A 19,580-nucleotide genomic window follows, 5' to 3' on the forward strand; every position below is an offset into this window, starting at 1 on the left:
GCATTTAGACTATTTATTACCGGATTATAGGCCTGGCCGCGGTAACAGACTTTTACATGGAATTGTTTAATTATTTGTACTTTTCATGCCAGAAAATAAAAGTTCAGAATCTTATGGCCTCGGTCGGGTGTTTGTACACCAGCAAGCGAGGAGCACTGAAGTATGTGCTGTTGGCCCTGGCTGTGCGGCCTTGTACAGACTGCTGTCCCTCTCTGGACCTAGGCCTCATCTCAAGCTCCTCAGTTTACAAGCAACACAGATGAGACTGGGAGAATGGGAGGCTGGCTCAGGCAGAAATCCAGGGTCCCTTGGTGCCAGACTTTGCTGTTCGGTGGCATCTCAAGTGTAAATCATCTCAGATGTGACTCAGGCAGGGTAGCTGGCCTGATGGGGGAGGCCAGCCCAGGATCTACAGAAAGCTGCTGCCCTGTCTGTTCTGCCCTCTGCCCACCCTTGGCCCATTTCACACCTGACAAAGCACGGCAGACACAGATGGGTTGGGGGGATCATTTATTTTTGAGGTCACAGTCAATTCACTGTCCCCACCAGGAGGGGAGGCAGATACCCTGGGTAAGGGTTCAGGGCAGAGTGGGCAGTAAGCCACCAGGCTGGGGGCCTGGGGAGGGTGTACTCCTTTAGTCCATCTTTGGGGGACGCTGGAGTCTGGGAACATGGCTCTGTCACACCTGGTCCAAGAGAAGGGCAGGGGGCCTCTCATGGTTCCTGCCCCCATGGGAAGGGTAAGGAAACCCAGAGGGGCAGATCTTGGTCCACAGATTGTGAGGTGGGTGGGCAGCACCGCTGAGGGCTGGCTCCATGCCTTGAGGTTCTGGGGCCAGAGAAAGACAAGGGACACAGGTGAGGAGAGCAACGGTGCTGACCTAGGTCTGTTTTCCTCAGACCCCACTGCACCCCCAACCCGGGCAGGCAGAGACCCCCTCCCTACCCACCTCTGTGCCAAGCAGGGCTAGAGTTCATCGTGGTCGCCATCCGCAGGTGGTTCAGGAGGTGGCTCCGGGCAGGCGGCCGGCGTCATCAGCTCCATGAGGTACTCACAGCGACTGGGTTCCATGGTGCTGGTCACCACCGTCTCCTTCCCGCACAGCAAGCGCACCTGGGAAAGGTGGGAGGGCAGGTGGGGGCTCAGGTGGGCTCAGCCGGGCCTGGGCCCCCCCCTGGCCCCCCCACCCCCCACCCCCCATTCACTCACAGTGGTGGAGCGGTTGGGGCCCTGCCAGCAGCCTGTGCCCTGCTCATACTTCATGGCACTGAACTTGTCGTGCTCAGGGCCAGCCCATGAGCCCCAGGTGCTGCGGGAGAGTGGGATGCTGAGGGTGGGCCAGCTGGGGAGGCTTGGGGGGTCGGGGGTGGAACAGAAGGGGGGCCCAGCCTGAGACCACTCACCCGAGGTTGGTGGGGGAGCCGCCGAGCTTGGGTTTCTGTGAGACAAGCTTGAAGGGACAGAGCCTATAGATGTACCTGTCATGGGATAGGGCTGGTGGGCAGGGGGGACGCAGGACCCCAGCCACCCTGACGGTCCTACACATGGCAGGAGCATACACAGGCCCCTCAAACTCCACTGACCGCCCCTAAAGCCACCCCTTTACTCTCCCTGTGACCTTGCTCAGGCTCGGACCCTCCAAGCCCACCGCCCACCTGCCCGTGGAGGGTAACACACTCATTGGTAGTGAGCTCGTAGCACTGGCTGTACAGGTAGGCGAACTCCCCATTGGGGCCAAAATCAAAGGAAATCTCCTGCTCCAGGTTCCTGGAAGGGAAGGCAAGTGGTGAAGGGGCAGCTGGAGCGGCCAAGTCACCACAGACTGACAGGACGATGCTGGAAGTCCCTGTGATCGGGGTGGAGGGAAGCGTGGGGGCTGGGCTCTGGCTCCTCGCCACCTGGGGACCTCAGGAGCCACTGCTACCTCTTTGCTTGGTGGCAGCGGTTGCCTCGGCGACTCCCCATTGCCACCCTCTCTGGGGAACTAGGCAGCAGGCGGCGGGGCCGGTGGAGATGCTGCCCTGCTGTGGCCAGACCCGTGTGACACCCATACCTGACGGCCTCCTCCATGTCCCTCAAGGACCGCTCAGCCTCCTCAAATTTGTTGCGTGCCTCCTGGGCGGCTGCAGGGGGCAGGGGAGAAGTCAGAGGTGCCCCGACCCTTCCCCAGGGAGGGGGGAAAGGCGGAACCCGGACACACCTGCTTCCCCACCCCCAGGCCTGCTCTGGGTGACACTGGGAAGGCCCTGTGGCCTTGCCAGCCACAGGGCAGACCCCACTCACTGCCCAGGCACTCGGCTCCCACGGCCCCTCTGACTCCCCACCTGAGAGGGTGGCACCAACGAGGGGCAGCCTGTGAGGAGGCAGGAGGGCCCGTGGGGCTGATCGCAATGGTGCCGGCCTCCCCAAGCCCCAGCCCCCAGTCTTGCTTGAGGACCATGTGGGGCTTGGATCATGGGCTCCTGCAGGTACAGGAGATGGGGGATGGGCAGGGTCCCCTCCCTCCCAGGCCCAGTGAGCCCTCACCGTCAATGAAGGCCTGTGTCTGCTCGTCGTAGGGTGGCATTTTGTCCTCCTCGGTGGCACTGGCTGGCTTGGGGGGCATGAGTGGGGGTGGGGCCTCCTGGGGAAGGGGCAATCAGCGAATGACCCAGCCCCCGGCCCCCCACACCCCTTTGTCCCCCAGACACACACCTTGGGCTGCTCCCCCTGCACCTGGGAACCCTCCTCCTCCTCCTCCACCTCCTCCTCCTCCTCCTCCTCAGGCTCCTCTTCTTCATCCTCCTCTTCCTCCTCCTCGGTGGGCGGTGAGGGAACCAGGCGCTGCTCCTCCATGAGCTCCGTCAGGTCAGGAGCAGAAGGCACCGGCCAATCAGTGGGTTGCACCTGACGGGCGTGTGGGACGCTCAGTGCTGTGGCCTTGGGGTCCACTCCCTACCCCATGGCATGGGGGTCTATGCTCACACCCTCGCCCCATGGGCAGTGTCAGCGTCCTGCCCCTCCCAGGAAGCCTGGAGGGAGGGAGGGAGGGAGGGACTGACAGCTGGGGGTGAGGGGCTGAGGCGGCCCAGCTGGCCAGAGTGGCCCAGCGCCAGAACTGGAGGCAGTTCCTTTGTGAGGCACTGGCAGGGAGGGACCACATCACCTCCCCTCCCCCACTGACCTCAGACTGGTACTTGTCCCTGATGGCAGCCCAGACGCGGTCATGGAAGGCGGTGGCGTCCATCTGAATGTCTCCCCCAAGCAGGGTCTGTGTGCATTTGTTGGGGTAGCGTCAGGATCGGGGCCACCGGGTGCCCCTCCTGTGCACCAAGCACTTGCAAGGTGGGCCTCAGGCTGTGGTGCCAGGCACAAGCCCTGGGTACAAGGCTACGCCGGGCCAGACTGGGTGAGGTGCAGCAGCCAGAAGGGGGCAGCACAGGCCGCAGAAAGAGGAGCCCCCCCCACCAAAGGGTGGGGAAGGGGGCTACTGGAGAGACTAGAGAGAATGAGACAGAGGAAAGAGCACAACCACCAGAGATCACCAGGCCCTCAGAGGGAGAGGCCATGAGGGACAGGAAGGGACCCAGCAGGGGACAGCAATGGACAGAAAGATGGAGGGTTCAGACCGCAGACAGACAGCCAAAGGCCTGCATGTGAGGAGAGCGAACTGGGCGCACACACTGGTGGGAGCCTGCAGGGGCCTGTGGGTGGGAAACCTGGCTCTGTGCCGACCAGACACACTGTGGCACCCACGTGACCCCACCAGGTCCCAAAGGTCAGGGAGAACTGGTGCTGGGTAGTTGCCTTCCTGGCTCACCCAGGCAATGCCGGGCCACATCAGCCAGGCCGGGCACCCCAGCAGCCCTGGTCCAGGGCCAGCAGGGCACTTTCCATAGGAACAACTCAAAGCCAGCCTGTCTCCTGCCCGCAGGCCCTGAAGTCACCCGGGGCAATTCTCTCCAGGAGGCCAAGGGCAGGGTGAGGTACCTGGGCTTCCCCTTCTGACAGCACCCCATCCCCGTCAGTGTCCAGCTCCGGGTGGGTCTGAAGCTCTGCCACCGAGACCCTGCAAGGACACAGGCAGAGACCAAGAGGGCTGAGCAGCAGGAAGTTGGGAGGGGAGAGCTAGGGTTGGGGTCCCCTCCAGCCCCCACCATTGAGAAGAACAGGTCCCAGCCACCGAGTCCCCTGCCTCCAACCCCATCCTTACGTCTCCACAACACCGAAGCTCCGAGGAGGGACAGAGACTGGGGTGGGATTAGGAGACACCTGGATCCCATGTCCCCCAAGACCCCTCTCTTCCTGACTCACCAGCAGCATCCATTTCCTTCCACCCTCAGCACCGAATACATCCAAACTGCCCGCTGACTGGTGTCCTCCACTCAGCAGAGCCCAAGTACCCATGACGGCCCGGGCACCACATCCTGTCCCCCCACCCATCACCACTGCCAACCAGGGAATGGTATGTCCTGCCCTATTCTGCCCTCTTGGTTCCTCTGAAGCCCCCTGCTCCTTGCCGGGGTGCCTGCCCAGCCTCCTTGTTCTCAACAGCCACCCTCCACAGAGCCATTTGCCTGGGGTCAGCCAGCAAGTTCAGGGGCACAGCTAGGATCCCAAGGGGTCTGGTTTTGACCAGAGTAGGCTTGGGAACAGTAGAGGGCCCGTCACCTCGCTCAGCTCCGTGGGAGGGCAGTTTCCTTCATCTCCTCCCCCAACCCTGGTCTATTTTGGACCCATTTTACACATAAGTAGAAGCTCACAGAGAGGGCTTGGGACCAGTTCAGGACCCATTGTGAGATGGGGGGCTGGCTGGTTTCTAAAGGCGGGTGCTGGGAGGAGGGGCATCCCAGGGGAGGGCAGGCATACTCACACCCCGTTCATGTCGTCGTCCAGCTCCTGGAAGGCACTGGTCGCCAGCTCCTGCTCCCGCTGGGCCTTGGAGACGGCCTGCTGCTCTGTGGAGGTGCCAGCTTTGTCACTCTGCCCTACCCACTGGCTCCTGCCACCCTGAAACCTGCCCTCCTCCTTCACCGGCTGTGTGCCTGGCCGTTCGCTGGGCACTGGGGCTGAGTCAGGCCAACGTGTGGGACAGACTGGGGGAAGGAGCTGGGCAATGACAAGGGCTAGCGAGGGCAGGGACGAGAAGTGCCAGAGTGGGGAGGGTCTGAAGAGAGAGCTGACAGGGGTCTGCAGATGGGTCAGATTTGAGGGGTGACCGAGGACACTCCTGGGACTTTGGTTTGAACAAGTGGGGGGCCAGCAGAGACTATGTGAGGAGCTGGTGGGGCGACCATGCCTTGGGTTGCCATGTCCAGGAGGCCCCCACGAGAAGGAGCCTAGCACCCCACCTGGCTCACTCTCCAACACGAATGGAGACGGGGGTGGTGGGGAGGTACAGCCAGGCAAGGGGGGTAACCTGGTGAGTCTGGGGTCCCTGTGGGACATTTAAGGGCAGGTACATTTGTGGGTGGGGAACCAGAGTGGAGAAGAGAGGTCAGGGTCCTAGCCCAGAAGAAGCACCGGGGTCTTGGGCCCACTGAGGAGGAGGGTGTGGGCCACCAGAAAAGGGCAGAAGAACCATCCTCGCGGAGCAGTGGCTTCCATGAAGCCGGTGGAGAAAAGTTCATAGACTTAAGAAACAGGAAATCCAGGCCTCAGGAACGGGGACAAGGAGTGAAAGAAGCAGGTTCAGCCAGAATGAAGAGGCAATAAGGCTTCCCTCACAGCCTTGGAGGGGAAGGCTGAGCTTGGAGATAGCTGTTTGGGCAGCAGAGGTCTGAGCGTATTTCTAGGCAGAGGGAAGGTGCCAGCCAGAGAAGACCACCCAGCAAAGGGAAGAAAACTGAAGGTGCAGGGTCTCTAAGAAGCAGAAGATGGTGGAAGCCAGGATGTGGGGGCAGAAGCAGCCACATCCTTTCCACTGAGAAAAGAAGGACAAGGGGAACCCTTACAGGTCCTTCTGCCCAATGAGCCCGTGGGATTGTGGACAGGGAGCCTCTTTGCAGCCAGCTCCTCCCCAGTTTTCTGGCTTCCTGTTCCTCCTCTGCTCTGAATCCTCATGACTCCCACCTTACTTGGGGTAAAAACCCAAGTCTCCACACGGTCCCTAAGGCTCTGCCCATCAGCACCTGCCCTTGTCTCCCCCGACTCTCCTCGCTCACGCCACACAGCTGCCTTGCTGTTCCTTACAAATCAGATATGATGCTGCCTCAGGGCCTTTGCATCTGCTCCCTCTGCAGGCAGGGGATTTCTCCATCTTGTTCAATGCTGTATTGCTGGCCCCTGGGGTGTGCCTGGCACATACCTCGCAGGCACTCCACAAATACTTGTTGGATGAACTACTGAATTCTTGATTATGAGAAATCAAGGCAGAGAGAGAGGGAAGGAAGGGAAGGAAGACTATAGCAGATGCCCCGAGAAACAAAGGAGATCAATAGCGTGGCCTCCGAGGGAGGCTTGCCTGGTTCCTGGTTATCAGCCATATGCGCAGCTGGGGCCACAGCTCCAAATCCTCCCAGCAATGCTTTGGCCTTTAACTAGTCTGGAGTAGAAGGCTTCTTTCTTCCCCACCGCCCCCTTCTATCCTGCTTCCACAGTATGTTCCCCAACGGAGCAGACTGAGAATGAGGACCAAGGCTTCCAATTTCCCATAATGGTGGCACGACCTGCCAACAGCAAGAAAATGCTGGACACAGCATAAAAAATCATCTTACAACTAACCGAGGCAGTAGGGATTGCCAGGGCAAAGAGGACCTTGGGAAGGTAAGAGATGCAGAAGCGGGTTTTGCCCTAAAGGACCCTGCCGATCCTGGCAAATTTAGATGTTTGCTTTGATAAAAACTAGTGGTGCCAAGGAGACGGAAATCAAACTCCAAGGTGGGAGCATAATAGCATACACGCCCCTCTCCAAGTAACTACACGGTGACCCCAGGGGGCTCTCCCCTCAGGGAGAGAGAAGCTGGACAGGAAATTACCCAGCCTACACTCAGATCTCGGCTCACACTGCCTGAGAGGTTGGAGGAACCTCCAACCCGAATTTGGGTTTAGGGATCCCCAAATGGTAAAAGAAAAGCCCCTCCTCTCTAGACAAGGACCTCTCATCCTAGGCTGTAAATTATTCCTACAACTGACTGTCAAGTATGATATCAACACACAGTCCAAGATACCTAGGCATGGGGAACTGAGGCAGCATGATTAAGCCAGCAGAGAAAACAAATACGTGATGGGCAAGTCTTCTGGGCCCAGGCTCTTCCTGGCCAGTAGCCAAGGGCAAGTGAGTCATGGCCACCCAGTGACATACCTTCCCACAGCTTCTGGTGCTGGTCTTTGGCCTCCTTCTCCACCTTCTCAGCTTCCTCCTTCACCATCCGCAGCACCTCCACCTGGTCCTCCAAAGACTTCTTTCCGGCCTGCAGCTCAGCGAGCTTTTGCTGGGTGGGCAGAAGGCAAGGGGCCAGCTCTCCTCCTGTTCTGCCTTCTTCCTCACGAACTGCCACCTCCCTGCCTCTACTCCACATGGCAACCGCAGAATCTTTCCAAAACACACATCTCCCTGAGTGTGAGCCCACTGGAGAGAAACCCAAACACCTCAATGTAGTCCCAAGGCCCCATGTGACCGGCCCCTGCTGCCTCTCTAGCCCCATCTGTCCCATTGCTATTTTAAACTCTAGACCCAACTGCCCTGACAATATTCAGACCTCCAAAAGCTCTCTGCCTCCAGTTCTTCACACATGCTTTCCTTCTGTCTGGAACATTCTGCTTGACTATTTCTGAATTACCCCACAAATTTCAGCTTAGAGGCCTCCTCCTGCAGGAAGTCTTCCCTGCTTCCTTCCTCCAAGACAATTGGAGGTGGGGGCAGGGGACCAGGCAAGAGTCTCTTCTATGCACCACAGCCCCAAATTTCCCTTTCCCAGCAGCTCTGGGCATCACTATCTGTCTGTCCTTCCCACTAGACAGTGTACCCTTGAGGCAGTTCCTGGTCTGCTTCTAGCCTCATGCCCAGTGCACAGCATATCTTGGGCCTCTGCGGACCTTTCAAGAAGGAACAAGTTTGCTGGGCAGGTTCCAACTTACAGATGGGGTCCCAAGCTATAGGGTCTTAGCCTAAACCCCCACAGGATCATTTTCCTCCCAAGACCTTGGCCGATACATCAACTTGGCCTACACATCAACTTGGCCTACTGCCAGGATCCTCCCCAAAAAGGCAAAGGTCACTTGGAGGCAATCTCACCACATGGCTCCACCACTATTCCCTGAACTTGGGAAGGATCTCACTGCCCCTAACTCAGGAGAGGCCTCACTGCCCAATGAATTTGAGAGGGACCTCACTAGCCCAGCCATGGGGATGGGAGAAGACCTGGAACCTTCCCTGCGCAGAGAAACAGAGCTGAAACACTTGCTCAGTAGATCGAGCAGGAGTCCAAGAGCGGTGCTGAGGACTCTGACCTATGAAATGGCCATGGGGGTGGCAGGCAGCAGAGGGAGACACACACTTGAGGACATACCCTCTCTGGCCCACAAAGCATCTACCCTACTGAACAAACCCAGCTGCTGCTGACTCACAGGGTCTTGAGTCCTCCTCTAGAACTGAGAAGCTACGGTCATTGGCCCCATCTTGGAGACGACTGAACCGTGACCCGGGATGCAGAGGCGTCACTCCTGGTTAGGAGGCAGCAGAGCTCCTCACAGCCCACTTCAGTCTGCCACCCAAGGCCCCAGTACACACCTGTGCTCACCACTGTCCACTTGCTAACAGCTTCACCAATGACTAAATGCCCAGTGGACACATGAGTAAACCAAGGCGCAGGCAGACAGTAAGAGCCCCCAGGAGCAAGTGTCTGGGGCAGGTGTCAACCCGACCCAGCCTCGCCAGCTTATGCCTCCAGCCCTCCTCAGGGCCCAGATTGTCCTGGATCAGCCCCAGGGGGCCCCTCACCTGCTTCTCCTCCCGGGCCTTCTTCCAGTCCTCAATAAGGATCTTTTTCAGGCGGAAGCCCTCACGGGTAACCTCTGCCATCTGCTGCAGTGTCTCTCTCTCCTTACGGCCCTTCTCTCTGGGGTGGGGCACACACAGGCAGCACCAGGGGGCACTTAGGACCCATCAGATCTGCCTCTTCCAAAAGGGCTCAACCCCACCTTATGCGCCCATGTTGGGAAAGATAAGAGAGCAAGCCCTTCTCCCCCCACCTCCCCACATCCCTGTCCTTGGGAAGAGGGAGTGGGCAAGGTTCACCCATTCTCAGGGTCAAGGGAGGGACTAGGGAGTGCTGGCATGTGGGGCCGCAAATTGGCTCCCAAGAGAGAAAGGAGAGAAAAGTCCAGAAGTTGCACACTCCCAGACAATCTGGCCAGTAAGCATGTTGTGTGTGATCCACCCTTTACTTAAATAAAAGCTCTTCACTCAGGAGAGTTTACATAAATATCAGGACTTTTGGTTTCACTGGAAAACGAATCAGGCCGTCACCTGCTATCAACTAACTGGAGTCAAGGGCAGCTGTCCCTTTAGATGTCTCATTCCCCATCACTCCCCACTGCCTTATATTCAGCCTGCTTCTGCCATTTAGATTACCTGCCTGTGGAAATTTCAGTTTTCAGGTCCTGCTGCAGAGCATAACAATTAAAAGCATGGAGTCTCAGGTTGGACCGACCTGAGCTCTGCTGTCTCCTAGCTATGTGACCCTGAGGAAGCTGGTCTCCTTCTAAACTTGAGCGGCTTCACCTGTTGAACAGGCAAATGACTGCACTTGCTTCTGGACCAGAGGGAAAACTGGTGATGGAGCATTCACTAGGCACCTGGCACAGAGTGAGTGCTCAATACTCAAAAGCAGAGAAGAGAGGGGGCCTCATTCACTGGGCAGGGTAAGGCAAGGTCCTGGAGGGGTGGGTGGCACCAACGTACTTGCAGCTGTTCTCACAGACGATCCCACTATTGTACTCATCCGTCCCATCGCAGCAGTCTGAGGACAGAGGTGTGGGTGCCATCAGACCTGGCAGTGCCTCCTCCCTCCACTCACGCCTTTTTCCCTAACCCCGGGGGGATCTCATTTACCACAAACTCCATCGTTGACCCATCTGGATGAGATGTACAGGGGCTTGTAGCCTGTGTTGGTGCAGTGGAAGCTGCTGTTGGGACAGGCAGCCGTGCCTGTGGGGAAGAAGGGAGAGTTTTCAGAGTGTGTTCAGAGCCTCACGCCTCACATCCACTCAGACAGACCCCCTCCCCACCAACCCCAAAACACATGCACACAGAGCCAAACAAACATAAAAACAACCATTTCCGAGTAAAGGAAGCAGACAGCTGCACACTCAGGCCCTGAAACAAAACTCTCCTGTACTCCCTCCTGCCTCTCCTCACCAACACCCTCAGAAGAGGGCCACCAACTCCTGCCTCCCTTGCCTTCACCTCTGTCCTGTGTCTGCGCCTTGGCCTTCTCTCCCATGTCTGGATGCTTGCACATGGCTGGCCTCTCCATTTGCTGCACCCTTCAGGATGCAGCCAAGACCTCACCTCCCCAGGCCGGGTAGGGACCTTTCTGGGCTCCCGCAGCTCCTGTGGCTCCCCTCACCAAACCACTGACCACTCGCTTCTGTGCCAGCTTTCCCCACTCAACAGGGAGCGGGACTGGCTCCATCTTGGTCACTAAACAGGGCCAAGCATTCACCAGGTGTTCCATAGATGTATGATAAACGCATGAAGACAAAACTCACCAGGCTCATCTGAGCCATCCTTGCAGTCACAATAGTCATCGTTGACCTGATCGAAAGGGATGGTGGCTGAGCTGTCCAGGCAAGTGAATGGCTTGGACTCATCATAGAAGTGAAGGTCTGGGGAGAGGCGAAAGGACTCAGTCCAGGGCAGGAAGAGGCCCTCTGAACCTAACAGCACCTCTGCTTCCACCCACCAGCTGAGCACGGCCACCTTCCCTACCCAGAGAAAGGGAAACTGAGGCAAAGGGCTATACAATTCCTAGTCCAAAGCCAAAGTCGGCCCGTCCCACACCCCACTCCCATCGTCCAGCAGCGGACTTACTGGTGAGGGAGACGCCTCGGGGCCGCTTGACCTCCACGGCCCAGCACCCCGGGAGCAGCAGCAGCAACAGTAACATCTTGCCGGAGACTGGAAGGCGGGGAAAGTGATCTGTGGGAGGAAGCAGGCTGCGGGGAGATGCGCTGTGCTCCAACGCTACGAGAAAGGGGAGGCCCGTCAGTGGCAGAGGGTTACTACCAGCTAAAAGAAAGCACCTCTTCCTCCGGCCAACTGGATTCCTCCATCGCTTCCGGGCAATGGGGGCTCATGGGGAAAGATATGGGAGGGAGTCTCCCCAATCCTGCCCAGCGGAGGGAAGTCTAATTTTGCTCATTTCAATGGTAGGGATCTCAAAACCTCCGCTCTCCACGTGGGTGGTGGGGGAGTGAACTATCCAATTCCCCCCAATAGACCGAAGGGGTCAACAGCCTCCCCCTCTCCCGACGCATACCCTCAGGCCACCCCGCAACAGGAAATTGGGATGCCCTCCCGCCGGCTAATTCAACACCTACAAGAGACCGGGGCAAAGGTCAACATCCACCGCGCCCCCCTAGCCCAGCAGGCAACTGTTCCTCCAGCAGAAAGAAAGCGGAAAAGTGCGGGTACGTCACTTCCGGCACCACGACGCGCTCCCAGAATGGTGGCTCAGCGACGCCATGTTGAGAGTGGCAAATAAGGATGCTGGAACCTAGACAGCCATCTTGGATAGGACTGTGAAGCCTTAGAAGGGATAGTTCTGAAGATTCGCGCTTAATGGCGGCACAAGGCGCCTCCATCTTGGGAGTGGCGGGTTCTGCAGTCGCCAAAGAAAGTTCCTGAAAAATGCCTGCGAATCCCGGGCGGGGTTACGAGGGAAGAGGAAGTGGGATGAGCACGTGACGCTTAAGTACCCTACCCTACCATTCTGTTCCTCGACTCCGCCCTGTCCCTTGTTGGGACCGCCCCTCCATGCAGCATCAGCCAATGAGAGCAGTGGTGCATAACGCGGGGGGGGGTTTCCATGGAGCGCTCGAAGGAGGAGGGGAGGAGGTTACCTAGCAACCGGGAGATGCTGCGAGGCCCCGCCAAGCGGTCGGAAAGTGCATTTCCATTGCGGGAGGAACCCGAGCTGACAGATCCCGGAGCAATTTCTAGAAGCCCTTCTAAACCTCAGGGGTCTTTGGCCCCAACCCAATCATGACGTCTCCCCTGTGCTGGGGGGCCTCTGCCAACGCCCTACCTGCTCAGGACCAGATTGCGACCTCTTCCAAGACCAAGGGTAATCAGGCTCAGGCTAAGCGCGACCACCCTAGAGGCAAGGGCGCGGCACAGGCCTGGCTCCCACTCCATTCCAAGCAGGGGGCCGTCTATGCCAGTCGGCGGAAGTCTGCTGTGCACACGCAGGTGGCTGAGTTACAAAGGAAGATACATCTCTTAGGTAAGATGGCTCCAAAGGGCACAGAAGAGTCAGGAGTCAACAATGTCCACCCAACCCCCTGAGTAGGCATGGTGTGACAAGGATGTTTCACCAGTATTCATCCAGGTGGTCGGTTTCTGGAAGCAAAAATTCATACTTGTTCATGGTTTTCCTCATCTCATAAAACTTCTCCTGGGCTCAGAGCCAACTGGACTGTATTTCATACTTTTGTGTAATCTAAACTCTTCTGTCACGCATGGTGTGGTGAAGAACATAGGTTTTAGAGCCAGATTTTCTGGGTTCTAATCCTGGCTCTGTATATACTAATTGTTTGACTTTGGGGGACTAAGAGTAATCTAATTGCTCTGTTTCTCCATCTGTAAAATGGGGATAACAGTACAATCCCATAGGTAGTAGAAATGTGTTAAGTGCTTAGATCAGTGCCTGGTACATAGTAACACATTATAAAGTGCAAAGCAGTGGTTCTCAATGGAAGAGAGCCGTTTTGCTCCCCAGGGGACATTTGGCAATGTCTGGAGACATTTTTGGTTGTCATATTATTGAGGGAGAGTGCTACTGTCATCATAGAGGGTGGAGGCCAGGGATGCTGCTCAACATCGGACAATGCACAGGACTGCTCACCACAGCAAATAATTGTCCATCCCAAATGTCAGTCATGCCGAGGCTAGAAAATAGTGGTGTAAACCATTATTGTTACTGTTTTATTATTAGGAGGCAATCTTGCATAGTGGTTGAAGGTATGGGCTCAGGAGTCAGACTGCTGTGATCTTGAACAATCTAATAAGCCTGAGCCTCAGTCTTCTTCATCTATAAAATGGGTATGATATGGATATGAATGTGCACCTATTGGCATATGGTATTTGATACCTGGAAAACTCTTGGTCCAGCACCAAATACATAATAAATGCTCAACACGAAGTATTATTATAATATTGAGTTGATGATTACACAAAGGTTCTTCTCCTGAGAAGTCCTCTCCAATCCTCATGATGCTCTGCTTATACCTCCCACCTCACATGACTCCAGAGGGTGACCGGAAAGCCTTTTATGAGAGTACCCAGTGGAACATCAAGAAGAATCAGGAGACCATCAACCAGCTTCGCGAGGAGACCAGGGTGCTACAACTACAGCTGACAGACCTACTCCAGGTGAGGGTGCAGAAGTGGATGAAGAGGTTCCAGGGGGTATGGCCAGCATTCCCAGGTGCTGACACCACCTGGATAAGTGGTGACTGGACTCCTCTGCTTGCAGGGAGATGAGAAAGTGGTCCAGGCAGTGATTCAGGAATGGAAGTCAGAGAAGCCATACCTGAAGAACAGGACAGGCCAGGTTTGCCCATCCCCACTCCACTGACCATCTCCCTTCATTTGCAGCCTGGATCCCCTCCCCACTGGACTCCCTACCTCTCATCTCTCCCTCTCTAATCCTTTCTCCCCACCAGCTGCCACTCGTTATTCACTCAATTTTTATCACACACTGACCATGTGCTTGGTATGGTATTAGGTGTTGGTGATTGTGCAGTGAAAAAACAAACCAAGTCCCCACTCCCCAAAATCTCACATTTTAGTGGAGAAAACATACGTAAAAACCTAACAAGATATATAGAAACAAGATATACATAACAAGATATATAGAAAGTAATTTCTAGTAGTGACAAGACAAACAAAAAAGAGTAACTGACTAGAGATGGATGTTTTGGGGTGTGGAAGTCAGCAAAGACCCCTTTCTCTAAGAAGTGATATTTGTGCTGAGAATGGGACAGGCAGGAAATGATCTGGGGAAAAGTGCTCCAGGCAGAGGGAACAGCAAATGCAGTGTCCCTGGAGTAGGAACAAGTGTAATGTTGGAGACGTAGGAGGTGGCCAGTGTGGTTGGATGGAAGTGAATGACAGGGGTTCAGTAAGAGGTGAGGTCAGGGAAGTCATTAAGAGCTGAACCTTGCAGCAGGCCTGCTGGCCATGATGAAGAGTGCATTTTATATGCTAAGAATCAGGGAAGTGGAAAATGGACTGTGAGAAAGCAAGAGTGGAAGGCAGGAGGAGGTCATCCTGGTGAAAAATGGTGTTGGCTGCACTAAGATGAAAGTGCTGGAAATAGGAAGAAAGAGAGCTCTGGGGAACGTTTGAAATAGAACAGAGAGTTGCAAACAAGTTGGATGTAGGTGGGAGAGAAAAAGAGCAAGTGAGGAATGACATCAAGATTTTGGACTTGAGCACCTGGAAGGATGGGGCTGCTATGAGCTGACATAGGGAAGATTTGAGAAGGGCAGGTTTGGGGAAAGAGCAAGTGCTCGATTTTGGGCATGATGGTTTTTGAGGTACCTCTGGAGACATCTGGAAGGCAGTGTAGATATGGATACATGAGCCTGCAGTTCAGGAGGCCAAATTTGGGTGTCTTCAGTGTATAGGTGACCTTTAAAACCCTGAGACTGGATAGGATCACCATGGGGGAGGGTGTGAACACTGGAGAGAAGGACCTGGGGCTGCAAATTAAAAGGCAAAAGAGACAAGGGGCAGCCAGGGAGGTGGGTGGAAACCGGGGAATGGGCTTCTGGAAGCCACCAAAGAAAAAAATCTGCAGGAGGATCAGATGCTGCTAAGAGACAAGGGAGATGAGAACCAAAATATAGGGGAAGGAAGGCAGGAAGGACTGGGGGATTCAGGTCCCTGTTCTTGCTCCCCTCCCTCCAGCAGGCCCTAGAGCACCTGGACCACCAGCTGAGGGAGAAGGTGAATCAGCTCAATGCTCTGCGGCACCAGGTGGGGTTGCGGCAGAACTGTCTGGAGGAGCTCCAGCTGCAGCACAACCTGCGTGAGCTGGAGATGGCTGAGGCACAAGATGGCAACACGGAGGTGGCTAAGGTGGGGCCAATGAGGTGCGGAGGGGTGGGAGTTGGGCGGGGGCAGAGGGGGCACTGGATCCTGGGGGAGGAGGAATTGAGCAGGGAGGGGACTCAGCACAGCCTTGCTTCACTGTAGACCTTGCGGAATCTGGAGAACCGTCTGGAGAAGGCCCGGATGAAGGCGGAGGAGGCAGAACACATCACCAATGTATACCTGCAGCTCAAAGCCTATCTACAGGTAGGGATCAGGACAGCTGGGGAGAGGGAGGCAAGTGGGAGGGCCAGCCTGGCCAGTCACAGGCCTGCCCCACTCCCTATACCCCTAGGAGGAGAGCCTTCGCTTGTTAAACCATCTGGATTCCATGGAGGCTGAGGTGGTGAAGACAAAACACGAGCTTGAGGAACTGCATGTGGTGAACCAGGAGGCACTCACCGTCCAGGACATTGCCAAGGTGCCAGCCCGCTGGTTCCTAGGGGTCCTGCTCAGGTGCCATGGTCTCCTGGCCCCAGAATCTGAAACCGCAACTGTCCCCAAGCCTTCCCATCTATCTCCCAGGACCCTGTGGCCTGGCCCAGCTGTCCAAATTTGGGCTCTTAGCTCTGGGACTGAGCCACAGTAGATGCCAGCTGGTCCTGCTCGCCCAACAGAACCAGCTGCAGTATCTGGAGGAGACCGTGTTCCAAGAGCGCAAGAAGCGTGAGCGCTACATAATGGAGTGCAAGAAGCGCGCAGAGGAAAGGAAACTGCACAACGAACGCATGGAGCGCAAGGTGGCACACTCAGGGCACCAGGACCAAGGCCCTGTCCCGCACTCCTGACCCGTGCCCGCGTGCCCTTACCTGGCTCCGGCCTTGGCCCTGGCCCCGCAGACTGGGCCCCACCCCCTCCCTGACCCCTATCCTGATACCCTTTCCCAGCCAACGCCCTAAGCCCTTATCCACAAGCTGATCCTGGCCCTGACCTCAACCTGGAGCAGACCCAGCGTGATCACGTGCTGTTGCAGTCCGATGATACGATCCAGGATAGCCCGGTCCAGGATAGCCCCCGCACCAAGGAGGAAGAGCTGCTGCGGCGCTGGAACATGTACCAGATGGAGGTGCTCTTTGGCAAGGTCAAGGACGCCACCGGCGTGGCCGAATCGCACGTGAGTGCTGCCCACAGTGCCCTGGATCAATTCCTCAGCACACAAGCCTGCTCTCTGAAAAGACACCCCCTTCCTCCTCCAGCTACCGCCCCAGTTCTCTCTTGCTTCTCATAGCAAAACCCAGTGAGCTGTCTACACTCGCCATCATTCCCGCTCCTTGGGTTCACCCTTACACCAGTGGCACTGACTTCTTTGGCTGTGGACTCTGTGAGAACTGGGAGTTTTGCCTCGACTTTCCTGTGTCTCATGGCTTGTAACATTGTCTGGGGGCACAGTAGACTGCCCTGTGCCACCCCCAGACCCGGGAAAGCTGAACCCCTACCCTGGGACCCACGCTTTGCATCATCTTCCTCAAGATTTTCTAAGCCCGTGTGTCCGCTGCTGGCAAACACTGATCTCCCTGGACCCCAGTCTGCTTTCTCCCCTTTGGGCCCTCTCCAACCTGCTTTTCTTCACATGTGAAGACCCCTGAGGAGTTCCAGGAATCAGACCTATAGGGCTACCTGGGGCACTGTGGCTGGTGGCCTTTCCAGAAATTGGCTGGGTGAGCGGATCATTACCACCACAGGCCATATTTCCTCGCCGGATTGGGTGAGACTTGCAGCCAGAATGTTGCCAGCACCTTGATTTTGGAAAGCAGCTATGGTCATTGCTACCCTGCCCAGCACACTGATTTTTGGCTTATTCAAATTCTTGATATAGAGAGGGAAGGGCTCTGCAAATCATTTTTATCCAAGGCTGCCCACCCTTGAGGCAGCCCTGAGTCCTAAACATGGCTGTGAAGAAGCCACCAGCTTAGGCCACCTGTGCTGAGTGCCCTGGGGGAGGGGGGGAGCACCCAGGCCTGCCCAGGCCTTGGCTCTGACTGAGACTGGGTGGCCCCCAGGCGGTAGTACTGCGGTTCCTGGCGCAGGGCGACACCTTCACGCAGTTGGAGACGCTCAAGAGAGAGAACGAGCAGGCGCTGCTGAGACTGAAGCAAGAGAAGCAGCAGTTGCAGCGGGAGCTTGAAGACCTCAAGTACTCGGGGGAGGCCACTCTGATGAGGTGAGGCGAGGCCCCATTGCCCGAGGAGGGTGGGGACCGCAGGTCCACGGCGCTCCCATGGTGGCGACCTCCATGCTCCCTGCAGCGAACAGAAGCTGCTGGAAGAGTTACAGGAGCGCCTCAAGGCGGAGGAGCAGCGGCGGTCTGAGGCCCAGAGCCAGCTGGAGCGGGTCAAACGGGCGACGCAAACTCTGCAGGAGGGCCTTGAGCACCTGGCGGGCAAGCTGGGCCAAGTCACAGTGACTGGCCTCGCCCCCGAGGGAGTCCCTCCTGGAACTTCCCAGGATTTAAGAGACCGCGCAGATCCTCAGGTGGGATTGCTGCCCTGCAGCTTACTGGAGGGAACGCACGCCATGGCCTGTCCTGGACGTCAGAGGCCCGTGTACAGGGCATTCATTACCCTCATGCACCCTGGGGAACCCCCTTACTCCTTAAGTGGCCCAAGACTTTAGAGATCCTGTCCGGCCTCAGATCCCTCCCCCAGGGAAAAGTCCCACCTTGGCCCCTCACCCGAAAGCTCAGAAACCCCACCGCAATCCTGGAGCGGCCCGAGACAGAAGCCCCGCCCTGACCGCAGCCAAGTCCCATTTCTTCACGTCATCCCCGCAATGGCCTCTCTCAAGTTATTACCCTTACACCCCCCAAAAAGACCTCCTCCCACTCCACGTTCTGCGTCTTGACTTCCAAGACTCTGCCCTGACAGGCGTGGCCCTTGACTGCGGAGGCCCCGCCCCACAGAGGATAGCACCACCCCTGTGGGTGGCCCCTCACCGTCAAAGACCAGACCCGTGGGAGGAAAAGCCCCACCCCATGTGGAACCTGCCCGAGGCCCCGCCCTCTCCCGGCTGACCAGCATCGGTTCCCCGCTGCAGGATGCCAGCCGCTCGGTGAAGAAGGAACTGGATCCCAGGACAGGTGACTATCTGCTGAACCTGCTGGGCCTTGTGGAGGAAAAGCTGCTGAAGCTGCAGGCGCAACTCGAGAGCCACAATGTGCCTGAGATGCTGCGCCACATCGCAGACCGCGAGGTGCCTGTCACCACATCATCAGGGGGCGGGGCTGAGGGGCAGGGCGGACACGAGGGAGCAAGGCGGGGCGATGGGCTGGGAATGGGCCTTAGGGACCACGGGTGACGTTTCCTAAGCCAGGAGCGTGTCCAGAAGGTCCGGGGAGGCCAGAGGGGAGGGTTGGGGGAGCCGGGGTGACCTCAAGAGGCCAAGTAGCAGGACCCCAGACACGGGCCTGGAGGGGGACAAGGAGACGGGGCTGGGCATCAGGGTGCGCGCTAAGAACAAATGACGCGGCTGGGCCCAAGAAAAACTAAACCGGAGGAGAGGGCAGAGTATGGAATCAGGATATATCTCGGAATAGGGTGGGGAGGAGGGGGGACAGTACTCTGCAGTCCCTGCCCCGCCCACACTCCTCTCCCGCTCCCCCGTCCCGCTTCCACAGTTCTACTCCAGCTTAGAGGGAAAGCTACCCATGTACAACACCCGCATCGCCCTGCCCCTTGGCAGTCCCAAGGACAAGTTCTTCGGTCAGTACGGGCAGGAAAAAGGGGCGGGGCTGGGGGCCCAAGCCGAGCATCCGGAGGTGGTCCCAGGCCAAGCTCAGGGCCAAGGTGGAGGTGGCTGGTAAAGACGGGGCCGGGAAATATGACCCAGGGATGGGGGACTTGAAGCCCCTTATCACCCTCCACCCCCGCAGACGAAGAGGAGACGGAAGACGAAGACAACGACGTGGTGACTCGCGCAGAGCTCAAGATCCGTTCCCAGAAATTAATCGAATTCCGCAGCAGGAGGCACAGACGCTCACGGAGATCCTAGACTCGTCCTCACGCCCACCTGGCGCCTCTGGGCCACTGCGGAGCTCCGGATCCTTCGAGGCCCCACCGCCAGCCCTCGGGGCCCCTTTAAGGGCTGAACGCAGACGAGACACGGGAGTGGAACGGCCCAGCGGAGCCCAGAGTGGAGAAGGGGGCTGGGCCTCTGGACGTTCCCACAGGAAATATCCCCAGGCGGCCTCGGAATCACGCAATAAAGGTCACCGACAAGCCCCCCGGGTATTCGCCTTTCCTTGACCCTGCACCGCCCCAAAGATGGCGGCCCCTCAAACTC

At 57.2% G+C, this 19,580-nt stretch overlaps 2 protein-coding genes across 5 annotated transcripts; one reads left to right on the forward strand and one right to left on the reverse strand.

Annotated features, from left to right (window-relative positions):
- PRKCSH (PRKCSH beta subunit of glucosidase II) lies at nt 1-11,838 on the reverse strand. Its single transcript, XM_081075867.1, is given in 19 exon segments — nt 1-829; nt 951-1,114; nt 1,211-1,310; nt 1,405-1,479; nt 1,679-1,768; nt 2,055-2,124; nt 2,528-2,624; nt 2,696-2,887; nt 3,165-3,251; nt 3,971-4,049; nt 4,854-4,938; nt 7,284-7,413; nt 8,922-9,039; nt 9,885-9,942; nt 10,035-10,130; nt 10,694-10,810; nt 11,016-11,168; nt 11,525-11,575; nt 11,578-11,838. Coding segments are annotated over 18 exon segments (1,956 nt in total). The 5' UTR covers nt 11,789-11,838; the 3' UTR covers nt 1-829; nt 951-967.
- Nucleotides 11,839-12,042: 204 nt separating this feature from the next.
- On the forward strand, nt 12,043-19,518 carry ODAD3 (outer dynein arm docking complex subunit 3). Of its 4 annotated transcripts, none has more exons than XM_081075868.1 (13): nt 12,043-12,429; nt 13,456-13,577; nt 13,681-13,758; nt 15,120-15,290; nt 15,408-15,509; nt 15,598-15,723; nt 15,920-16,042; nt 16,249-16,416; nt 17,303-17,463; nt 17,549-17,774; nt 18,336-18,491; nt 18,916-19,000; nt 19,171-19,518. In XM_081075868.1, the coding sequence occupies exons 1-13, from the start codon at nt 12,189-12,191 to the stop codon at nt 19,287-19,289; spliced, it is 1,878 nt and encodes a 625-aa protein (XP_080931994.1). In that variant the 5' UTR covers nt 12,043-12,188; the 3' UTR covers nt 19,290-19,518. The 4 variants fall into 4 exon arrangements, with proteins under 4 accessions (XP_080931994.1, XP_080931995.1, XP_080931996.1 ...); XM_081075869.1 differs by having other exon boundaries at nt 15,123-15,290; XM_081075870.1 differs by lacking the exon at nt 13,681-13,758.
- The last annotated feature ends 62 nt before the right edge of the window (nt 19,519-19,580 follow it).

The sequence above is a fragment of the Rhinolophus hipposideros genome, assembly GCF_964194185.1.
Source record: "Rhinolophus hipposideros genome assembly, chromosome: 16".
NCBI classification, from domain to species: Eukaryota; Metazoa; Chordata; class Mammalia; order Chiroptera; family Rhinolophidae; genus Rhinolophus; species Rhinolophus hipposideros.